This window comes from Actinia tenebrosa, unplaced genomic scaffold (assembly GCF_029948245.1).
Source record: "Actinia tenebrosa isolate PJP-AT-01 unplaced genomic scaffold, QUT_ActTen_1.0 PGA_scaffold9__36_contigs__length_13948895, whole genome shotgun sequence".
Taxonomy (NCBI): domain Eukaryota; kingdom Metazoa; phylum Cnidaria; class Anthozoa; order Actiniaria; family Actiniidae; genus Actinia; species Actinia tenebrosa.
This window is the reverse complement of record NW_028292586.1, coordinates 7148440-7170221: the sequence shown is the minus strand read 5'-3', so window position 1 is coordinate 7170221 and position 21782 is coordinate 7148440. Positions and strand designations below refer to the sequence as shown.

Below are 21782 nucleotides of genomic sequence, written 5' to 3'. Positions count from 1 at the left end.
GCTGTTTTGGGTTGATGACCATCACTACACCTAGAATTCATGATTTGTGAAGCGGTAGGGAGTAAATGCTGCTCTTTCTTCAGAAAAATCCCTCAAATTTGCTAAGTATTGAAGTCTCAAACGGCTTATAAAAGATTTGAAAAATATTATTTTAATTTTGGCAGTCATTTACTTGCTAATTTATGCAAACACGATCCTTTCTGAAACAACGTATTTAGGCATATTTGATCGATCATAGAAACTCAAAAACACATTTACCTAAGAATTGTTTTCCACAATCTTGAACAATATCATCTTGACATCACATACAGTGAAAATCTCGCTTTTCCGTTGTATCGGCCATGGTAAAATTCTCACTTGTTTTGAGGGTACTTTTAAGCTCAAGAAAACTGTGTCTTGCAAATAATTCTTCCAGAAATTCTTCGTTACAGCTACATGTCTGAAAGCCATTGTAAGTCTATTAGGTTAGGAAAGGTTGATTGTATTTCGTACACGAGATCGGTGATTTATCTCAATTTCAGAGTCGTCAAATTAGCATATTTGCCTATCTGCATAAAAATTCAAATTTCTCCCGAACAAAAAATAATTTTGCAAAAGTAAGTGCACAGGGGTTAATATTATATGATAGGGTATCTAACTTTAAAGTATGAACAAAATCGATTTTTTGACTGTTGCCACCTTTTGTCTGATTTTTACAGACAGCCGCTCTTAACGCTTTCAGATGTTTTGCTGTCAATGTCTCAGTCTGTTTCATCATCATTATCATCAATGATCATAATTAATGTGTTCCAGGCCTCGTCAAGGATATCACTCATTTTCGTCATCAACATCAAGCAGTATCATCATCTATCAGCAGCATCATCAACATTTCCATCATCATCGTCATTGTCATCATCACAAATATCATCATCATCGCCATGATCATGATCGTCATCATCATCATCATCATTGTCATCATCGTCGATCATCACAGTCATCATCACCAACATGATCAACATTTCCATCATCATCATCATGCATCGACACCATCACCATCATCACCGTCATCATCACCAACATCATCATTACAGTCAACATCAACATAATAAAATAATCATATGGAAAACGAGTGAATAAAAAGGATATCAGGCTTTGAACATGCAATAATCTCTTTGTAATATTATTTTGAAGATGTTAATGATGATTATGTTAATGATGAGAAATGCATGAATTTTGAACCATTTTGCCTTTAAATCTTTCACATTAGTGTTCATAGTAATATAAGAATGTCTATACAAATAAAATCGTATCCAAGACTAACGATTGAATTAACACCTAAACCATTTAAACTTAGAATTTATGGTAAATAATCAAAGTTAGTGCGGAACGTTTCATGTTTCATTTATGTAGTTTCTTAAAGATGTCAGCGAAATGATCTTTAATATGTTCTCAGAAAGAAGGCTATAAAAGTCGTATACAAAGGTAACAAACTAAATACCACTTCGGAAACTGTGACCAATTGAATTTGGTATCTTCCTTGTCATATTTTCGATTCAGGAATATCATAACTTTGATCATCATCGTTAGAGTAATTGTATTTGTTGTATAATAATTAGTGACTAGAGTCAAAGTAAAACAAATACAAAAAAAACAACAAAAAAAACCCAACAAAAAACAACAAAAAAACAACAACAAAAAACCAAAAAAAACAAACAACAACAACAACAACAAAAAACAAAAACAAAAAACAAAAAAACAAAAACAAAAAAAACAAAAACAAAAACAAAAACAAAAACAAAAACAAAAACAAAAACAAAAACAAAAACAAAAAACAACAATGGAATAAGTGTCTAGTAATGTGTATCAAGCTTACTATTTTCTCACGGACCAAGTACAATCGATCTACTTTAGATGGTATAGAGTTTTTCTCTCAGACTCATCTAATATCTGATTTTAATCAGATAGTCTCGAAATATCCATACTACATGTTTATAAATCAATTGTCAAATCGTCATTACGTGACAGGGCTATGAAAATACCTGACTCGCTTAACCTAACAAATTCTGTACTTTGGTCTTTCTTTTAGTAATGAAGCTTGTATAGCTGCGAAATTTTCTTCAAAGCTAGTTGGTCACAAAAGCAGTGTGCTTGGTTAATCAGTACATACTTGCTGAATATCTGGTGCGGGTGACTACTCATTGCAGCTGGTCACGTGACTTGAGACTAGTCCTTGACATCGTGCAAGTAATAATGCCTTCTGAGGTCAACCTTCCTGAAGAACGACACTCCACATTCCCTACACGAAAAAGGCTTGAATCCCTTGTGTTTGCGGCAGTGGGTGATGAGATTGGATGACTGACTGAACGACTTGCCGCAAAACGTGCAGCAATGAGGCTTTTCTCCGGTGTGTGTGTAAGTGTGCTTCTTCATGTCTGATTTCTGGTGGAATTTCTTACCACAAAACTCGCACTCAAAAGGCCTGGTATCCGAGTGAATGAGCATGTGAGTGGAAAGCGTAGACGAACGCTTGAACGATTTCTCACAGATATGACATGAGAATGGCTTCTTCGAGGAATGTACAATCAGATGTTGCTTCAAGCTGATGGAATTGTTGAAGATTTTTTCACAAATGTTGCAAGTATAAAAGCGTTTTTGGGCTGAGCCGCGCTGACCAGATTTATTCATTGGACTTGGACTAGCTTCTTTTTTATTCTGTTGAGTGGACACAAGTGAATCACTTTTTGGACAAGCTGTGGAGGATTTGAGAGCATGTGGAAAGTTGTCGTAGTAGCTATACGGGTTCTGGTCATTCATTGTTCTTCTTGTTTCTGCCCAGTGTTGCATCCATCTTGAGAAGGATTCTGGATCAGGTTGGTTGATTTGAGGGTAGGGCCAAATTGATGCTGGTATTATCCCTCTTACTTGAAAGAAGTTTCGGAAATTTTTGGAATACTGTTCCTCGGGTTGATGTAGGAATGGTGGGGCTACATATTCTGCAGGAAAAAAAGTTGTTAATGACAACATAAAAACGGACTCTGAATTGATCTAAGTCAGGGCATGGGTAACTCACAGATTGAACCCAGAAACAATCTCTGGGCTGATCTAAGTCAGGGCACGGCTAACTCACAGATTGAACCCAGAAACAACCTCTTGGCTGATCTAAGTCAGGGCATGGCTAACTCACAGATTGAACCCAGAAACAACCTCTTGGCTGTTCTAAGTCAGGGCATGGCTAACTCACAGATTGAACCCAGAAACAACCTCTGGGCTGTTCTAAGTCAGGGCACGGCTAACTCACAGATAGAACCCTGAAACAACCTCTGGGCTGATCAACGTTAGAGCACGGTTTTGGGGTTTTGGCGAGGAATTAGAACCATAAACCTGATGGAAAACCCTCGAATTTTCTTTAAAACAAGATGTAATTCTAATTTTGAAAGTAAACAATTCTTACCCTTATTTACTCCCAAAATGTTTGCTGTCATTTTCTCCTTCAAGATTTTTATATGGTCTTTATTTTTCTTGCATACTCGTTTTATTTCACCATCGTTGTTGTCGTTGTCGTTTCCAGATGAATCGTCTTCTTCTTCTTCTTCTGCGTGAACCAGTTCTGATTGATCAGTGTTTGATTCTTCTGATTCAGAACTCTCATTATAATCTGGAAGACAATTGAAAAAAGAAAAAAAACAAAAACAAAAACAAAAAAAAACAAAACAATACAATAAGTATTATTATTGTCCTCATTATTATTAACATGATTCTTCTTCTTTTTAATATTAATTGTTATTATTATTATAATTATTATAGTTAATGGTCAAAGTTTCTCTAGATATTCCGATGGGAAGTATTATATTTTTACGGATCTTTAAAGGAGTCAGTGACGTCATCTACTCAACACTGGACATTGCTCCATTTCAGTTAGCCCTTAAGCACGAACTGAGCAAAAACGAAAACTAGTAAAATTTTAGGAACAACCCTATGTTTCGAAGACGAGTGCATGATATTTTTATGGGACTGAGCTTTTAAAATATCAAACGGCCACGAAAAATAAGAAAACGATTTGTTAAAATAGTGCGCATCCTTTCCACCCCGTTATCAAGTTCTGCGAGAAAACGTACATTCTCTAGATCTTATATTTACAAATTCACCATTTTCAATAAATCGATTCACTGGTCAAACACAAAGCATTCAGTCGAGGTTGCAAAAAGCAAATTTGAATAATCCTTTGAGAGTACCTTGGCGCCTCGCATGAGCGCTTTATGTTTGACCAGTGAACTAATGTATTGTAAATGGGGAATACTTTTTCATCTTTACCTAAATAAAATGTGAACTTATAGAGTGCAAACCATATATTATCCGTTAAAGATTTTGTAAGAAATTTCAAAAATTTGCACAAATTAGTAAGTTCAGTAGACCTCAGTAGATCGTAGATCTACAAAACTTTGCACTATTTTGTTAGTTAACTTTTTAACGGATATATGGTATGCACTCTACTGTAAATAAGCTCTCATTTTACAGATTTAGAGACTAGTTATGGACACCATTAGAATGCTAATCATAAACTAGAACAACAGGTGGCGGTACACGATCCAAATTAAAAGCTCTCAGCTTAGAAAAGAAACACATGTTTTTCTGAAGAATAATGAATATAGGTTAGCACCTACGAAGATATTTAATAAATAATTTGATAAGATAAATAATTTTCACGTTTGCAATTGCAAAATTAAACTTATCGCTAGTGAATAGCCCGTCTTACTATTAATTTACAATTCTCTTTCAAAGTAGGATTTATCTTCTGAAGCACAACCGTCCGAGGGAATAAATAATGTTCATTAATTGGGCTTCCTGTAAATGCCCGAGGTAAAAAATCTATTCGTGGTTTGTCGTCATTGAATAGCCCGTCTTAATTTTGATTTGCAATTCTCTTCAAATAAAAGTAAGACTATCTTCTGAAGAATAACCGTCCTAGGAAAATACTTAATAATTTTCAGTACTTGGGCTTCCTATCATTGCCCGAGGCAAACTGGCTTTTTTTTCTTGGTTTGTCCCTTATAGGAATCGTCCTCTGGGCTCTAAGCCGCTTCTGTGTTGCATAGTATTCCCTCAAAGCTATCGTAGAGGGGAAAATCTATTACTTCCATAACGCTTGTCTCAAAACTCTTTTCTTAAGAAGCCCGAGTGAATAGGTTTAGAGTTGCGTCTAAAGTGTATTCGAGTAGATTACTAGATTTGTGTTTTATATATGTATGTATGATGGCTTAGGATAATTGTTCTGATTTAAGAGTTGCTGAGCTCTTCGATTTACAAATCAAACTTAAACAGCACGTATTTGTACCGTGATGTTCTTTAATATCATGCACTGGAGAATTGCCAAACGTTAATTGCGTTTAATGAAAAGAGTGTATACCCACTAACAGAGCGCAAAGTGTGATTGAACTAAAAACTGTTTAAAAATATTGGTATACGCTGTCAAATAAACTAAGAGATGAAAATGAGTTTCATCTTGAGAAAACTTTAACGAAAGGATTTTATAACCAATGTTGGCTGTTTTACTATCAGTAAAACAAGAGTCACGAAATAAAAACGCGAATCGCTTAAAGGTGAGCCTTAGCACCTATAGTCAGTGAGGTATATATATCGATTCTCCTTGATTTTGAAAGTGTTCTTTGGAAAAAAACAACCGGCCGAGCAGCAAGGAGCAAGGGAAACTCAAATGTCAACATGATGTGCAACAAGATACCGATGTTGAGCACAATACTTCTAGTTGTTTCTGGAACAGGATACATTGTCAAAAATTCACTATTTTTCAGGGCCTTAACCAGAACTTTTACAGGGAGGGTGCACATCGAATAAAATCGAAAAAAAGAAAGAAAAAGGTAACCTAAAGAAAGCAGAACCAAAAAAAAAAAAGGAGATTGATGAGCGGACCTTAAGCTTTTATGCAGGGGGGGGGGGGGGGGGGGGGCCTAGTTACGGCCCTGTTTTTAATAGAACGTTTGTCTATGTTCTCCGGTATATATTGATGGTAAGCAGCCTTTCAGAAATGTTTTTCCCCCCTGATTAATCTGCATTCATTATTGTCCCTTTAATGTTTTTTCCTTTCTTTTTTTGCTTCTTCTTTCCTTCCTTTATTCCTTTCTTCCGACCTCAGTTCTTTCTTCTTCATTTATACCTTCTTTTCACTTATACAAGGGAAGCACGGTTGTCGTACGCTGCTAAGATGTTGCCTTCTCACCAATGCAACCCGGGTGCAAGGCTTGCCGGGCTCGGCTTCATATGTTAGTAGAGTTGTTTGTTCGTTCTCTCCTGTGCTTCGAGGGTTTTTTCTCCGGGTTCTCCAGTTATCTTACCTCCGCAAAAATCAACTTCTAAATTCCAAGTCGATCTTAGGAAGTATTCTCGATATGGTCATCTAACCTCATATATTGGGTTATTATAATTCACATCGCAAGGTAATTTTCTATCTGTTTATTCAACTTGCAAATAGATTCCCAATTTTCAGTTCTATCTATTACAACCCTAAACATCACTTAATAACTGGTTTCTTTTTGTTCAGTTAGTATCTTTTGCAAAAACCTTAGTAACAAATTCTACGTATTCATGGACAAATAAATACCGAACTCCACAAATATATTTGTCTAACGAAAAAACAAATCATGTCGAAATTAAAACAAATCTCATTATTAGTGAAACAAAAAAATCTAAAAGGTACGATGAAATAGAATATAGTTGAATCTGGAGGGAACTGGGGCACGGATTTTTAAAAGCGAGACTAAACAGTGCGAATAATTGCCAATAATACCTTGTAAATTTGTAAACTTTTTTTTAGCGAAACTCAAGATTGACTTGAAATCAGAGTAGAGAAAAGCAAAGCAAATGTTCAATAAGTGGAGGAACTCTGAGAAATTGCTCAACACTGTTTTAATCCCGATATTTAGAGCGTTTATCCAGCTAAGCGGTATCAACTGAGAAAATATTTTGTATGACATTCTTTCAAACAGGTTTTTCCTATCCGTACTAATATTACCTACTAATAACCGCGCTAAACAAAATTATTTGTTAATAGACTAAACAATGGTTTGTAATTAAAAAAAAAAAAAAAAAAAAAAAAAAAAAAAAAAAAAAAAAGAAAGCAATGGAAACAAAAGAGAAAACACTAAATAAATTAGTTAGTATAATAAAGTTAGTTCTTCAAAAAGGAAAGTAATGAAAACTTTCGAGCTTATAAAGCAAAATTCTTAATATGGAGAACGACCGCGCCCTAAATATCTAGAAAAAAACATATATATATAGATACATGTATTATACATACGACCCGCAAAATCTCAAGAAAATTGGAAAGTTAAATAGATATATACATATAACGTGATTAGACGGACAGGGATTTCATTATAATTTGAAATACATTTTTATACCAAGTCGATCTACAATTTTTAACAAAAAAGAAACAAAAAAAAAAAAAAAACAAAAAAAAACACACGAGGATTAGTAGCACGTTTGCAGCTGATTAGCTGATTTGGTCATTGTTTACTGTTTATTTTCTAACCATCAAAGATATATATATGTATATATACATAAAAGGAAAATAGCAACGAAACTTCATATGTATATTATTTATATATCTCAAAATTGCTAAAGTTTTAAGAATTTTGGATTTATATGAGCTTATACTTTGTTCACATTATCTAATTAAAGGATTTTTCAGTGCTATTCTGCCTTAATGGAAGTTTAGAATAATATCAAACATCCCGAAGTAAGGCGAAGAAAGGCCCGAAACAGCTAGCATTTAGAAGTGGAAAATGATACGATATGGAAAAATGATAACAGATATGTAACGTGAAGAAGAACAAGAAATTACAAAACGAGAGAAAGTCTTTTCTTAAAAATATAAGATTATAATATTATCAATCAAACCGTCTTTGCTTGACTCGGTATTAAGTAGATACGAGGAAAGAAAAAGAAAGGAATGAACGAAAATAATGATGCAACCAAAAAGAAAATAAATCGGGAAAATAAAAAAATGCAAATTCGAAGGAAAATACGTGCTTTGTTTTAGTAGATTTATCAAAGTTTTCAAACGACATCTTCAATTAAATCCTCATAAAGCAGATACGTGTTCCCCTACATAAGCTATAGTTGAACTCCTGCCAACTTCATTAAGCAAAAGCCAAACTCTTGTCGACACACCGTTTACCAAAGTGCCATGCTTGAATCCACATTCAACCTTCAAATCAGTTTTCTTAATCAATAAACTCGCTGCTGTGAGAAGCACAGATTGACAGAACGATTCAGAAATATTCCTTTGATTCGTGTTAAAAGTTCTAGGAAAAAAGCTGTCCTCTAGATGGATAGATTTTAGAGCTTTATTACTTGATTAAAACGCTTTCCGCATCTTGATTAGCTGCGAGAGAAACTCCGCAAACATGTAAAATTGGTTGTGCAACATGAAAATTAAATTCCGAAATATATCTTCAAAATATAAAGTTCAAGCAGGTTAAAACTTTGTGCTGCCTAAAACGTTTGTGAAATGAAATATTCACTCACTACAAATAAAATTGATAGGAAACTATTTATGGAAGAGATGAAAACAATATGGGCGTGGGGACATTTTAGTTATCATACATTTAGCTAGAAATAAAATCCAGTGAGGATTATTTGTGAATAAAAAGAAAAAACGATTTGTAAAATCTAAGTTTTTGCGTTGAGCTTACCATTGGTAGTTTTGTTTTCGTGTTTGCCGTGTTGATAAAGCGAATCAGAATCTTGAGTTGAATCGTCTGAATAGGGAATCTTGGCAAAGATTTGGTTGGACGTGATACGTCTTGTATCGATCGTGTTTGCATTTGGAACTGTTTCTTCAAGGCTTGGAAACTTTCTTCTATCTAAAATAATTATTTTTGGGCGTTAATAAAGCGGTATATCCCTTCGGTTTTAGTTTGGGTCCTGTTTTGACTTGAGCTGTGTTTTTGTCAAAGTTTGGTGTAGATATTTCATAACAAATGAGAAAAACCCTAAACGAGCTAGATCAGCTTTAAAACTAAACAAATCACAGGTAGGTAAAAAGACAACGGCTTTCTACGCTTCTGCACTTAACACTGGTACCAGAGGACCCTAATTTTCGGGTCACTGAACAATTTCTAGTTGCAGCTAAAAATCGGCCTAAAAGAAACAACCAAAAAGAATAAAAAAAATTAATTACCTTTGTCTTTAGGAGCTGTTTTAGTATTTTCGTCTATTTCGCTCGAGCTTGAGCTCTTGAATCGTACCAAAAACGACCGAGGCATTTTTAGCTTCTAATTCTTTGAGGATGTTATTGCTTCTTGAACCTCTGCAGAAAATACGCCCCGACTATCGCTTCTTAGTTTACCACCAGGAACATGACATGCATGTCAATTGTTCTAGTAAATATTTGATGCGTAGCAATGAAACCGATAGACGAGCTGAGACTCTAAAGAACTGGCGCCTAATTGCAGGTGGATGTACTTTCTAGCATTGAAGTGTTTCAAGCGAATTAATTCCCTAATTCTACCCGCAGAAAAATTCAAAAAAGAATGTTACTACATTCATGAAAAAATACACCCAGCTCAGGCAGTTGTTGAGGGGCAAACTGAATAAACTAATAGTGCGCAGATTATACTCAGTTTAAGATTATGCCAGAAATAATTTTACTCATGATTCAGTAATTAGACTAGATGTGATTGGAAGTCAAAGCTTGTCAGGGCTGTTTTCATTGATACGAGGGTCTATTTCGGCAAAATTGCGCAATCGCAAAAAAAAAAAAAAAAAAAAAAGAAAAACAATTAAAAATGAAAAACAATTAATTATGAAAGAGAAATTTTTTTTTTCTAATCCTCACTACCGCTTTGAACCCATTGTTTTATACTGTCATAACTTTGTTTTATTGTAAATTTACTAGAAATAACGATAGAATAAGTATCGTCTTCAAAGGATACACTTGAGAGATAACTGTTTTGTTCTGCCACGCGTTTCTTTGTGTTCAAAGTAAATTCAGTGATTATCAAATTATTTGTACTCAAATTATTTATCATTTATTTGTAGTTAGAAATTTAAGACTTTAGCGTCGCAGACCCGACATTTAATAGCGAAAGCGTGTGGATTGATGACCAATCTTGGCTTGTGATGTTGTGTCTTGTAGGAAACCGGAGTAAGACTGCCAAAATAAAGCTACCACGCCTTTACCAGTCACAACAACACGCGAGGCGTTAATCGCGACTCCAAATACGAGCTCTGGGCAGAAAGATTTTGATAAATCATCTCCATCGTTAGATGGAATGGATTTAATTTTGGAATCAAGTTGGACGCAATAGATTTTCTCGTACTGTAGTCCCGCTAGGTGAGGAGAAGGGATACCTTTTTTGTGTGAGAAATCTTGTGACCTCATTGGGTGGGATGGATTGAAGGTTTTGAGCCTAGATAAGGCAGGACGGAGTAGATGATTGATAGGTCTTTTGTTTTGCCTTTCTAGTCCCGTGAAGGGAGGGGAAGGGATGATATTTTTGTTTAAAAATCCTGGGTGGGTTTGATTAAAGGTTTTAGTTCAAGATTACACGGAAAGGAATGGATGGATGTTATAATCTATGAGACTTTTATTTCTATATTAGTTCCGTGGGGTATAATGATTTTTTGAATACTTCGTGCCAGGCGGGAACATAAACGGAGTAGGACAGATTCGAGGTTTTGGGTCGTGAATGGCCCATTTGCATTACGAGGTAGAGTGACCTACCTAAATGAACCAAACAGTTGTAACAAACTAAGCCGCACAGAAATGGAAACAACCAACTCGACCATATTAGGAAGAAGGTGAAGTTTCAGCCCATAATACAAGGGTAAAGTCATTCAATATCAAATAGACCTATTCCTAACAACCAATCAGAAACGAGAATTTGCAGGTTTCTAATTAGCATATGTAGTGACGAAGATTAGAGTTTTTCTCTGTTAGGAAATCACATCAATCTTTCAATTCATTTGTAGTTATTACCAAATTCAGAAAATGTTTTCAGCAGTAGTCTGATACGTATTTTGGTATTTGTTCCAAAAATTATTTAGATTAATTTCATCGTTTAACAAAATGCTCTTTGTAAAAAAATAGTAAACATAACACATAGTATAATAGACACTTATTCCATTGTTTTCTCTTGTTTTACTTTATTTAAATTATAAAATAATCCTACTCCAGCAAAATTGCCTGTAATATATATTACGCATTATATTGCACCGTTGTTATATTTATATTTATATTTATGTAATTATGCATGTAAGAGTGCAAATAAAGTCGTTGTTGTTGTGTACGTAGCTCAACACGAAGATTTTTTTTTTTAATTTCTTATTCTAGAAAACTAATTTTATTCTGAACACTGTGGAAGCACCATCCACGTGAAGAATTGTTTACATCTTTACTTCGAGGTAAAATACAGTACAAATACTCATTAGTCAAGAAAAGAATGGTTGATTCTATTTTCCTTAGTGTTCATTATTTTTTACAATTATTTCTTCACATTCTTCATACTTTGGTTCATTACAGATTGCTTCGGCCATAGTGACGTCACCAGGGCTTGATTCTTCGTTGTCATGGAGAAACGCCTTCGAGTGGACATGACTGTGTCTTCTGAGGTCGACTTTTCTGTAGAATGCTCTTCCGCACACTTCACACGCGAATGGCTTGAACCCCATGTGTTTTCTACTGTGTGTGATGAGATTAGAAGACTGACTAAAGCATTTGCCACAGTACGTACACTCGTGTGGTTTTTCACCAGTGTGGACCAGAGTGTGCTTCTTCATGTCTGATTTCTGGTGAAACCGCTTGCCGCAGTAAGCGCAGGCAAAAGGCCTGATGTCCGCGTGGATTAGCATGTGGGTAGACAGAGTTGAAGACCTTTTGAAGTGCTTGCCACATTTCTTACACTCAAAAGTTCGAACGGATGAATGAGTTTTCTTGTGTTGCGTTAAGCTCACGAAATGGCTGAAGGTCTTGCCACAGGTCGAGCAGCTGTAGGGTCTCGTCGATGTGTGCGAGCGACGCACATGAACCTCGAGTCCATGAGGCGTGCAGAAAATCTTCTTGCAGGTTTTACAAGCAAAGGTTTCTTGGCACGTGTCAGCGTGTTTGTGGTTGTGTCCCTCGTCTAAAGGTAGGCCTTTAGAGAACTCCTCATAACCTTTACCCAATGAATTGGAATCACACTCACTAAACTCACCACCACTACAACCAGGCTCAAACATCACACGATCCTTTAACCCTACATTGAATCCCATTGGCTTGTGGTCACGTGGATCCTCTTGTCGTAGCATGCGTCCTTGATTTAACTGACCAGCGGCGTCTTTCAAAATCCCAAGATTCCCTAAGTTTCCTTGATCTTTTCTTCTATCTTTTTCGCTAAATTTATTCATCTGGGAGTCAAAGTGGTTTGAATAGGTGTTTTCGGTGAGGTTGCTAGCGTGTTTGTCGGGGTTTTGTAACACAAAGGCAGGATAACTTTCTCTTAGTGTGTTGGGTTGATTGAAGCCATTCCTGTACCTGTTATTCTGTGATGTACGGTAACTATTATCATAAAAGAAATAATCATAATAGTTCCTGGATCGGTCAGAGTTATACAATCCACGGGGGCCTTCACAATGGCTGAGATTCATATAACAATGCGAAAAAGCAGGATTCCAGAGCAGTCGGTGATTACTGAGGGCAGCGCGATTTCCTGTGAACGCATGCGCAGTCCATGGATATGTGTTTGCTTGAGGTTGGTGTCTATCGATCTGAGTAGGGAGGAAGGAGGGACTTGGTTCGCTTGGTTTCCATAAAAGAGGAGCAGAAAAAGAACCTGAAAAGAAATAAGAGCGAATATTTAGATCAATTTATTACTTGAGATGGAGGAGAAGCTTTGATTAAAAAACTTGTCATCGTTAATCACCACCGCAAGTACAGCAGTGGCGCACCTCAACGGGTTCGAACTGAAAGCATGTGAAGGCGTCTCTGGCAGCAGCTATATAGTCTTTCTATGACTCCCGGAGCACAGCCCTAATTAGTTTGAATTAGTTAGGATTGATTTGAGAGGAGGGAGGTAAACCGGAAAAACCCACGGAGTCAGAAAGAGAACCAAAGCAGTTTATATATCTCCATCTTTTAAATATATTGGGCGAAATTAACTTGTGGTTTAAAGGTTAACCATCGGGTTTTCCCTTTTCTGACTCCAATGGTTCCAATTGGACCTAGTGTCGACTGCTTTAATCATGAGCCTCTGGATCGTGAAACTGAGCAATCATTGCCTGCGTGTTCGATTTAAATAAATTAACACTATTCTTCTTCAGAATTTAATGGTAGGGGAAAAAAGCCCCGCAAGTGAAGAATACATTGAACTAAGAATGGACCCTTTCAGTTTGGGTGCAATGTTTTCACATTTCAGACCATGTGTCATTCCCTAGAGTATCACTTCTTTGTTTAACGGTAGATAAGATCACACATAAATATGGATACAACTCAAACAGAGAATCTTTTTCTCAAGAGAATGACACGTGGTCTGAAATGGAAACTGTTTGTGAGTTTGACACCTGGTCGCTAATTAAGGGTTGGTCGCTATATGAGGATTGGTCGATTGATGGGGGGTCGATTAAAAGAGTTCTGTCTTAGCCGTTTCGTTATGAATATCCAAAATTTCATAAATCAAGAAGTCCAATTAATCTGACTTGAAAAAACTGATTAAGAAAAAGAGGCAAACTGTGTCTATTTTAATTAGAAACCGAAGCAAATGAACCGTCACATTACAGATATGAACTAAACTGTATTAATAGAATCTCTCTGTTGTTCAAGACATAGAGAGAATAAGACGAAAATATTATTTGATATTTTTCTCTTATTCTCTCTATTTCATTACACACACCGAACGCATAATTTATTACTACTATATTATGTTTTTCAAGACAGGTACGCGAGGTACTATTAAGAAAAAGTTTTCATTTTTTATTGATAACCTGAAACAACCTCTGGGCTGATCTAAGTCAGGTCATGGCTAACTCACAGATAGAACCCTGAAACAACCTCTGGGCTAATCTAAGTCAGGGCATGGCTAACTCACAGATAGAACCCTAGAACAATCTCTGTGCTGATCAAAGTCAGGGCACGGTTGCATTGAACGCAGAAATTGAATCGAAATTTAGCTCGTTAGGTTTTGCGGAGGAAAGAAACCCCTAAAGAGAACACAGGAGAAAAGCCAGCCACCGAATCTAAGGAGAGACCTAACAAACTCTACTCTCATGTGATGCTGAGTCTGTGAATTGAACCCGAGACCCCAGCGGTGACTGTACTACGACTTCAATATCCCTAATTCCCTTTTACGTGGTATTCACAGTCGAGTTACGCTCAACCTTGGCCCCGATTCAAAATTTAACATGCCAGAAACTATAAGATTTGTTCGCAATCTAATACAGCATTCTTTTAAATTCACGGCATATTATTTGTTGAACTTCGCTGATATTTAACTCTTTTGGTTGCATTTCGCAAGATGGCAAGAATCTCGTTCTAGGCTATTTTTAGTGTTTAATATCGCTTATCGAAATTAAGGTCTTCAAAATTTTTCGTTCAATTTTGATAAAAAATTATTAATGACTATTGCACCTGTATTAGTGAATTAAACGAGCTTAATAGGTAAAACTGCTTGTCCAGAATTTAAGTGAGTTTTTTCGTAGTGATAGGCAACTTAGACGAAGCGAATCCCATTACGATGATCAATGCTATAATATTGAGCGATCCTCAATTAGGTCGCCGCTGTGGCGCTCGCTTTCCATATTGCTAGTTTGACGCCTCTGTAAGGGATTTATCACATATCCAACTGTGATTCATCAAATCAATGGCTAAAGCTGCACGGATCGTCACTCTAATGACACATTCAGATATTGGTTTGTCGTGATAAAACAATTTTATTTGGAATGAAACCAACCTGACCAAAAAAAGCTCGAGTTAAGGTAACGAAAATGAGCTACTCTAACTGGTGTATTAGCTCTAAAGACTTGACGATTTCAGCCGATAATGTGAATCGAGGTTGTATTTGGACGAATCTCATAAAATGAACTCTCGGATTGTTAGATTGAATGATTGATGGTTCGCTCTGTTCAATTATGAGTCGTGAGAGGAAACTGAGAAGGGGGGAAGGAAATCAGAATAAAAAAATTAAAAAATAAGAAAAAATTTACTAAAAAGAGTACTGAAAAAGAAGATATATCTCAAGATGTAAAATAGTGTTCGGCTATAAATTGTGAGATGAAACCGAGAAACGGGGGATCAGAAAAGAAAAAATGAAAATAAGAAAAGAGGACTATCTTACAGGAAGTAAAATTAAATAAACGTGGTTGGAAAAAAGCGCAAGTATTAACAAAGGCCATTTGAGTGGCTTTCTTCCTCTGCTAGTTTTAGTATATCAAATATTCAGCTCCTTATTGAACTCAACCTGGTTCTCTTCTCGTTAGGATCACCCGACTTGGTAACTACATGCTGTGAGGATGAATGAAAATGATTTCACTTCATTGACGCAGCAGCGTCTTTTCTTACACGACTCTAACGAACAGAACAAGCGATTTAAAGCCGCCAAAGTCTGATGTTTAGAGCCGCCGTAATGGCGCTTCTTTCACATTAAAAGAATGCGAATGTTATAAAGGACTGAATGGTGTGAATGAGCGTAGATACACGGCTTTACAGAAGTTGGTTGTGGATTATCTAGCTTGAGTTCTGTTGACATGGATTTAAAAAAAAAATTGTTTGCCGAGGATTTGTTCAGTCTAACTTTATTTTAATAAGAAAGTGAAAACGTATTTTCCGTTGCCATTCAGTGAGTCTTATTATCCCAATAGCATGAAAAAGAGTCTTATTATCCCAATAGCATGAAAAAGAAGAAGGAAGAAAGAGAGAGAGAGAGACAGAAAAAATAGAAATAAAAATAAAGAGAGAGAGAGAATAAAAGAATTAAAGAAAGCAAGAAAGAAAGAAAGAAAGAGAGAAAGTAAAAAGGGAGAAAAAAGGAAGAGAGAAAGAAAGAAATCGAGAAAGAAAGAAAGAAATCGAGAAGAAAGAAAGAAATCGAGAAAGAAAGAAAGAAAGAAAGAAAGAGAGAGAAAGAGAGAGAGAGAAAGAAAGAAAGAAAGAATGAATGAAAGAATACGCGATTTTGATACCGAATGGAAGTTTAAAATTGTTGGACTGTGTATCAAACGAGGACTAAGATTGATAACCAAAAATCTATGTTACACTAATATCCTTCAGAGTTGATGATCTTAAACCAGATGAAAAAATATGCCAGCCAAACAAATGCTTTGCACCTGACTAGAAATTTAAGGTAGCCCTTAACCCGTTGCTATGGTGAGGGCGGTCCGCTTCTTAATTCTCTACTACAAGCACTTAATAAAGATTGTCTTCATTTCTCAATATTAATGATATAAGTCTCACCATATTGGTTCTGCATTGCTGTAGCAATAAATCTAGTTGAGGGTTTTTTCCTGCGCGAAACAAAACGCTATGGAAAAGGAGCCTATTAAAGCTGTGGTGGTTAGAGACAGCCTGAGGTGGCCTCTGAAGAAAGACTGACACTCGTTTCCTGTTGGAAATTAAGGATGCCAGACAACATGGAGAGAAATTTAGATAAGTTTTGTCTGGTTGGGAAAAAGTGATCATATCGCTGCATATACTCATGTGATTCTATTTAAAAGAAATCAAGTTGAGACGATGATGAAAATGAGTCCCGAGCACGCAAAAACGTTTGCTCTGCGTGTTGCTTATCTTATTAGCTTTTATTTTCATCCATTGCGGTATAACTTCACACTAATAAGCATTGATGGCCATATTAATACAAATTGTGAAGAAAAGAAGTGAATAGAGGAGAGAAGAGAAGAGAAATGAGGAGAAGAGAAGAGAAATGAAGAGAAGAGAAGAGAAGAGAAGAGAAGAGAAGACAAGGAAAAGAAATGGAAAGAAATGCATAGCGAAACGAGAGTAAAAGCATGTCCAATATAGCGAGACAAAAGGCATTCAAAGAAAGAGAGAGAGAGAGGCGCCCTAAAACTTGATTTCAAGTGTTTACAACTGAAACGCTTAGATACTCCTGACCATAGTTATGCATATGTTGTTCATCAAGTGTTATTCTAAATACATCAAGCTCAACTGCCCGGAAAATAACTAGTGGTTTATCACAAAAAAACTGATTTAGGTGTCATCTTGTTTTGGTTTACTTATCGGAGGCTGGCATCATCTTGAACACCTTCTTATAAAGCAATCTCAAGATCTAGGATGTGAAAGAGACAACACATGTCTTCTCGCTTCATGGGAAAAAAAAAAAAGATTCGTAGCACGCGATGTAGGTGTGGCTTTTACGCAATCCATTCAAGGGGCGTAGAACCAATTTAGATTAGTGGAGTTAGATCCTCTGGCAAGATTAGTTTCAAATTCTATAGTTTTAGTTATATATGTATATGTATGTGTATATGCATATATGTATGTAAAAAAAAATATATATATATATCACATATACATATAAACAGTTAACACAGTGCACAACAGCTGTAATCATGCTAAGACATCAAAATCATGCTAAGTTACTTCTTTAATTATGTGAGCCATTCTCATAATGTGCCAAAGTTTTCAAAATTTAGTAATCGAATGAATTGAATAAGAATTCATAACACTAATTAGTTGACCCTTTTTTACTATTTTGCCGGCTTATTATTGCACAAGGAAAATTGATTATTTTCGTTACTAGGCAACAGTGTTGGGTCTGCTTCGTGGTGGGTGGGTATATTGGAACCAATATTGGACTATGGAGGATGGGAAATGATGTATGAATATTGATTGATTTATAAAAGTGATATGTGTTCACCTACTTAACTAATTTACTAGAGGACTAATTCCAATCTTTCGACCACCTGATGCGACCGACCATCGACCGTAATAACCATTGATAGGCATGTGGTTCTTAGGAAATTTTGGAAGTTTCATATTATGAAAGGCAGATGGGAGAAAATGAAGAAATAAAACTTAGAGTTAGAGGATAAAAAGAAAGTTCGGAAGAAATTTAAAGGAAAAAAAAGAAGAAAGGATGGACGCGGGATGGATGGATGGACGGACGGATGGATGGATTGATGGATGGATGTACGAATGGGATGGGATGGGATGGGATGGATGGATAGATGGATTGTGGAAAGATGGATGGATGGACGGATGGATGGATGAGATGGGATGGATAGATGGATGGTAGAAAGATGAATGGATGGGATGGATGGAGGGATGGAAAAAAATATTAAAAAAAAAAAAAATGAGAATGACAGAAATAAAAAAATTCAGAAACATTTAAAATTCCTTCCATTTCTAAGATTTTTCTTTTCTATCATTCTTGTTTTTCCAGCTCTGTGCAAGTACCGTTGAAGCCTTTCCAAGACTGATAATCTTCAAAAGCAAAAAAAAATATTTTCCTTTTTCAGTCAATCGGTTAATGTTGGAATTGCATGATCGCCTTTAAAACAATTAGCCAAAACTTCACTTATTATTTTTTTTAACTTAAATCACAAATCTCTTTTAAATAGTTACATGTTACTTTGGCGTTTTTTAGTTCATAGACTATTTGGCGAGACTATGAGACCGGTCTTTTCTGCGATAAAAATTTTCCCACTCTAATCGCAATGATGTCGTGATTCCCGCATAAAAGGATAATTTCCAATCTCTCATTTTCACCACGGTGTCTCCACAGCTCCCAGCGAAATAGTCATGTATTTCTCCAAAGACAAGGGAAAAAAATCTGTGTTGATCAAAACACTCAAGCAATATTTATAAAATCCTTTCAAAGAAATTCTGTGGTTGGTAGAATACTTCCTTAATGGACTTGGAGTAGTGCTATTGTAGCATAAATTATTCAATAGGAGGATTAAGTGGTGAATAAAGAGCCTGGACGTACGAGTCCACAAGGAGTTTTTGACATAAAATCACATCTATTCTGGTCTTCCTTCTCTTCAAAATTGATCAACGCAAACCACAGATTATATATTTATTTTTAAGTGCAATCTTCATTGAAAAGCAGATAAAGCTTGGTAGATTAAAAAAAAGTAATTTCAGTCAAGATCGAAAGAGTTAGCAGTTTTCGTGCTTGCAACAAATCAGGTTTATTCCTATCGAGTTGATAGACTTCGAAACATCCTGGTCAAAACTATTGATTGCTTTGACGATGTGAACACCTACAAAGACGTATCGCTGGGGCTTTGATTTTCCTTTTATACCTATAGTCGTGTTGAAGCTACTCTAATTAGGTTTAACTTCAATGAATTTCAGTGTACCGAGTTTGAATTTAGTGCCTTTAGCGATCAGATAGCTTCGACATAACAGAATAAGTTGCTTGTGTATCTTTACTCTTTCAGTCTCAACGAGCGGATTTAATTATGAAAAACACCTTGGGGCGATAATATTTTTTAAACTAAAGTTTCCGTTTTCAAAGCCGTGTATTTCCAAAGAAATATGGCTTCCCTCTTAACGGTTTCAAATCCTCTTGTAAATAACACTATTGTGTAAAGTTTAAAAATGTCTTTTAAATCCATCGTAATGAATCTTCAATCAGCTTAGAAAAACGTGTTTGAGCTTTGATCGAAATCTATGCTGAAAATGTTTCTCACTCGTTGAGACAATTTCATAACTTCTTTTCGGGATCTCATTTCATTAAAAAAAAAAAAAAAAAAAAAAAAAAAGATCAAAGTTTGATTTATTGTACCTTAGATTGAAATTAAAATTACTGTTTTTTGAATAGTATTGACAAAAGAAACACGTCCATTCTCGTCAGTTAATGTACATCCATAACAGGTGAGACCAACTTATTCCTAGCTAGTCTAATAATACTTCCAGCTATCTATTTACCAATTCCCGCTGGTTGCTTCAGAGTTTCAAATATGCAAATGGCCACATACTTGTTTTAGAGACACCGAGAGAGGAAAATATTCAATATAAAAGTGTACTTTAGCGGGCGATCAGAAATCTTTGTGGTTTTCTGTGAAGGATTCTTAGTACTGACTTTGAAATTTGTTTAACAATTGATGTGCACTAATGCGTCTTTGGTTTTAAGGCGAATGAGTTCATGGATTGAATGAATGGCTCCGCTCGCTTTTAACAGTTTTGAGTGAGATCATCTAGTGTGTTCAAGGACAATATCAAACGTTGATAAACTACGTCAAAAGTAAACACAGACTCGACCAAAAGATCTCTCGAATTTCTCCCCCAAAAAACACTGTTGGCAATGAATCCTTAAACTCAACAGAAACCCTTTAAGTAATAGCCCTGCTCTTAAGACTCGCCCAACTCACATGTCATATCTTATATAGTTTATTGCTATCGCTAAGAATAAATTTAATTGATTACTTACTTTAAAGGAAAAAAATATCGGAAGTGCTTAAAAGGATAAATCAGAAAAGCGATGCGAGAATCTCAAGGATTTTTTACAGACTTCCCAGTTAATAAGCCCCAAACAGACAGATTCTTTCAGAGATATTGAAGATCTTACCTTTTGACTCAACGCCCAGTGCATTATCGATCTTACGAATTGCCTTTTGTGATGGCGAAGGGATCTTTTGAAGCTCGTCCGTCGTGCTTGGAGCTACTGTGATTTGACGTTTAGGTTGAACATCTGCGTCTTCTGGCGATATCGAAGAACGAGCTTGAAGTCCAGGATTTGATTCTGGTGCCTCACACTCTACAAGGATGAGATTTCCATTACTACTTCCAGTACTGCTACAGTCTTAAGTTACAAGTGAATAAAAAATAATTTGAGGATAAAAAATGAAAAAAAAAGGAATAGTTTTGAAAAATATTAAGATCTTTTAAGTTGCATGGGGTAAACAGAAACTTCGTTTTTGAGGCCATAACAACTCGTAATCAAAAGCTAGGAATTCTTATATGCCACATTGAGCTGCGTGCAAAAAGAATTTTGTAGTCAGAAGAAAACGAGCTTTTTTAACATTTTTTTAAAAGAAAAAATACGAGAAGCCACTAAAGTGCTTCGTGATTTTCAGTAAAGGAAAATGATTAAAGTGAAAATTTAAACAAACCTGGTTTAATGGACTTGGGAGTAACTTCAACGGACTCTTGCATCCCGGTAGAGGTGCGGATCTTTTTACGCACAAGAAAAGACTTCGGCATGATTTCCAAAACTGCCCGCAGATATTTCCAGTGAGTTGTAAAACTTCTCTGTGCTAAGGGCTGATTGAAAATACTTTAAGGTAGTTTTCCTGTTCTTGTAAGGATTCCGCGATGAAACTGGTTTCAGTTAAAGCAGCTAAATCTTAGGACTCGGAGCTGGAGTCGTGTAACCCACGAGACGTTGTCTAAACTGAAAACTTATTTACCACGGAACCCATACAAGTGTTACAGTGATTAGTGAGTGACAGATGTCCGTGGCTCATGATTGAGTAATGACATCACACGAGTGATGTGATTGGGCGAAAAATCCTGCCGCTCCCTGCACTAATAAACTGCCAGCAACTGATTTAAGAGTTATTTTTCCAAAAAAAGGAAATTGAGGTTTGCATTGATTAGAAAAATAATCAAAGAGATCTCATCAATACTCTTTGTGGTCAGAATCAAAATCAATTGATGAAATTTATAACACAAACGCTGATACGATACGAACATTAGCAATATGTACATTGTCGTCTATTAGATAAATAAAACGCTGGAGTTAACTTGAAGAGATTTTTCGTCTGCAAAAATCATAAATATTGCTTTCTTTAGATTCATTTCTTGAAAATTTAAAAAAATTATAGCTGTTACAAGGGAAGATTAAGTA

The 21782-nt window shown here is 35.8% G+C and overlaps 1 protein-coding gene across 1 annotated transcript; it reads right to left on the bottom strand.

The window, feature by feature from the left end:
- Positions 1 to 1402: 1402 nt before the first annotated feature.
- Positions 1403 to 21441, bottom strand: LOC116308149 (uncharacterized). Its single transcript, XM_089024457.1, has 6 exons — positions 21046 to 21441; positions 20502 to 20735; positions 11469 to 12809; positions 8688 to 8858; positions 3431 to 3634; positions 1403 to 2972 (listed from the first exon to the last, which is right to left on the bottom strand). Exons 1-6 carry the CDS (start codon positions 21134 to 21136, stop codon positions 2203 to 2205), a joined length of 2811 nt encoding a protein of 936 aa, XP_088880583.1. The 5' UTR covers positions 21137 to 21441; the 3' UTR covers positions 1403 to 2202.
- Between the last annotated feature and the right edge of the window lie 341 nt (positions 21442 to 21782).

Excerpts from the sequence above, each read along its gene's own strand:
- LOC116308149 (XM_089024457.1), bottom strand. The coding sequence starts at position 21,136 with ATGCCGAAGTCTTTTCTTGTGCGTAAAAAGATCCGCACCTCTACCGGG. Across the intron at positions 12,810-20,501 it reads ACTGGGCGTTGAGTCAAAAG|GTTCTTTTTCTGCTCCTCTT; the intron begins GTAAGATCTTCA and ends ATTTCTTTTCAG. Across the intron at positions 3,635-8,687 it reads CGAAAACAAAACTACCAATG|ATTATAATGAGAGTTCTGAA; the intron begins GTAAGCTCAACG and ends ATTGTCTTCCAG.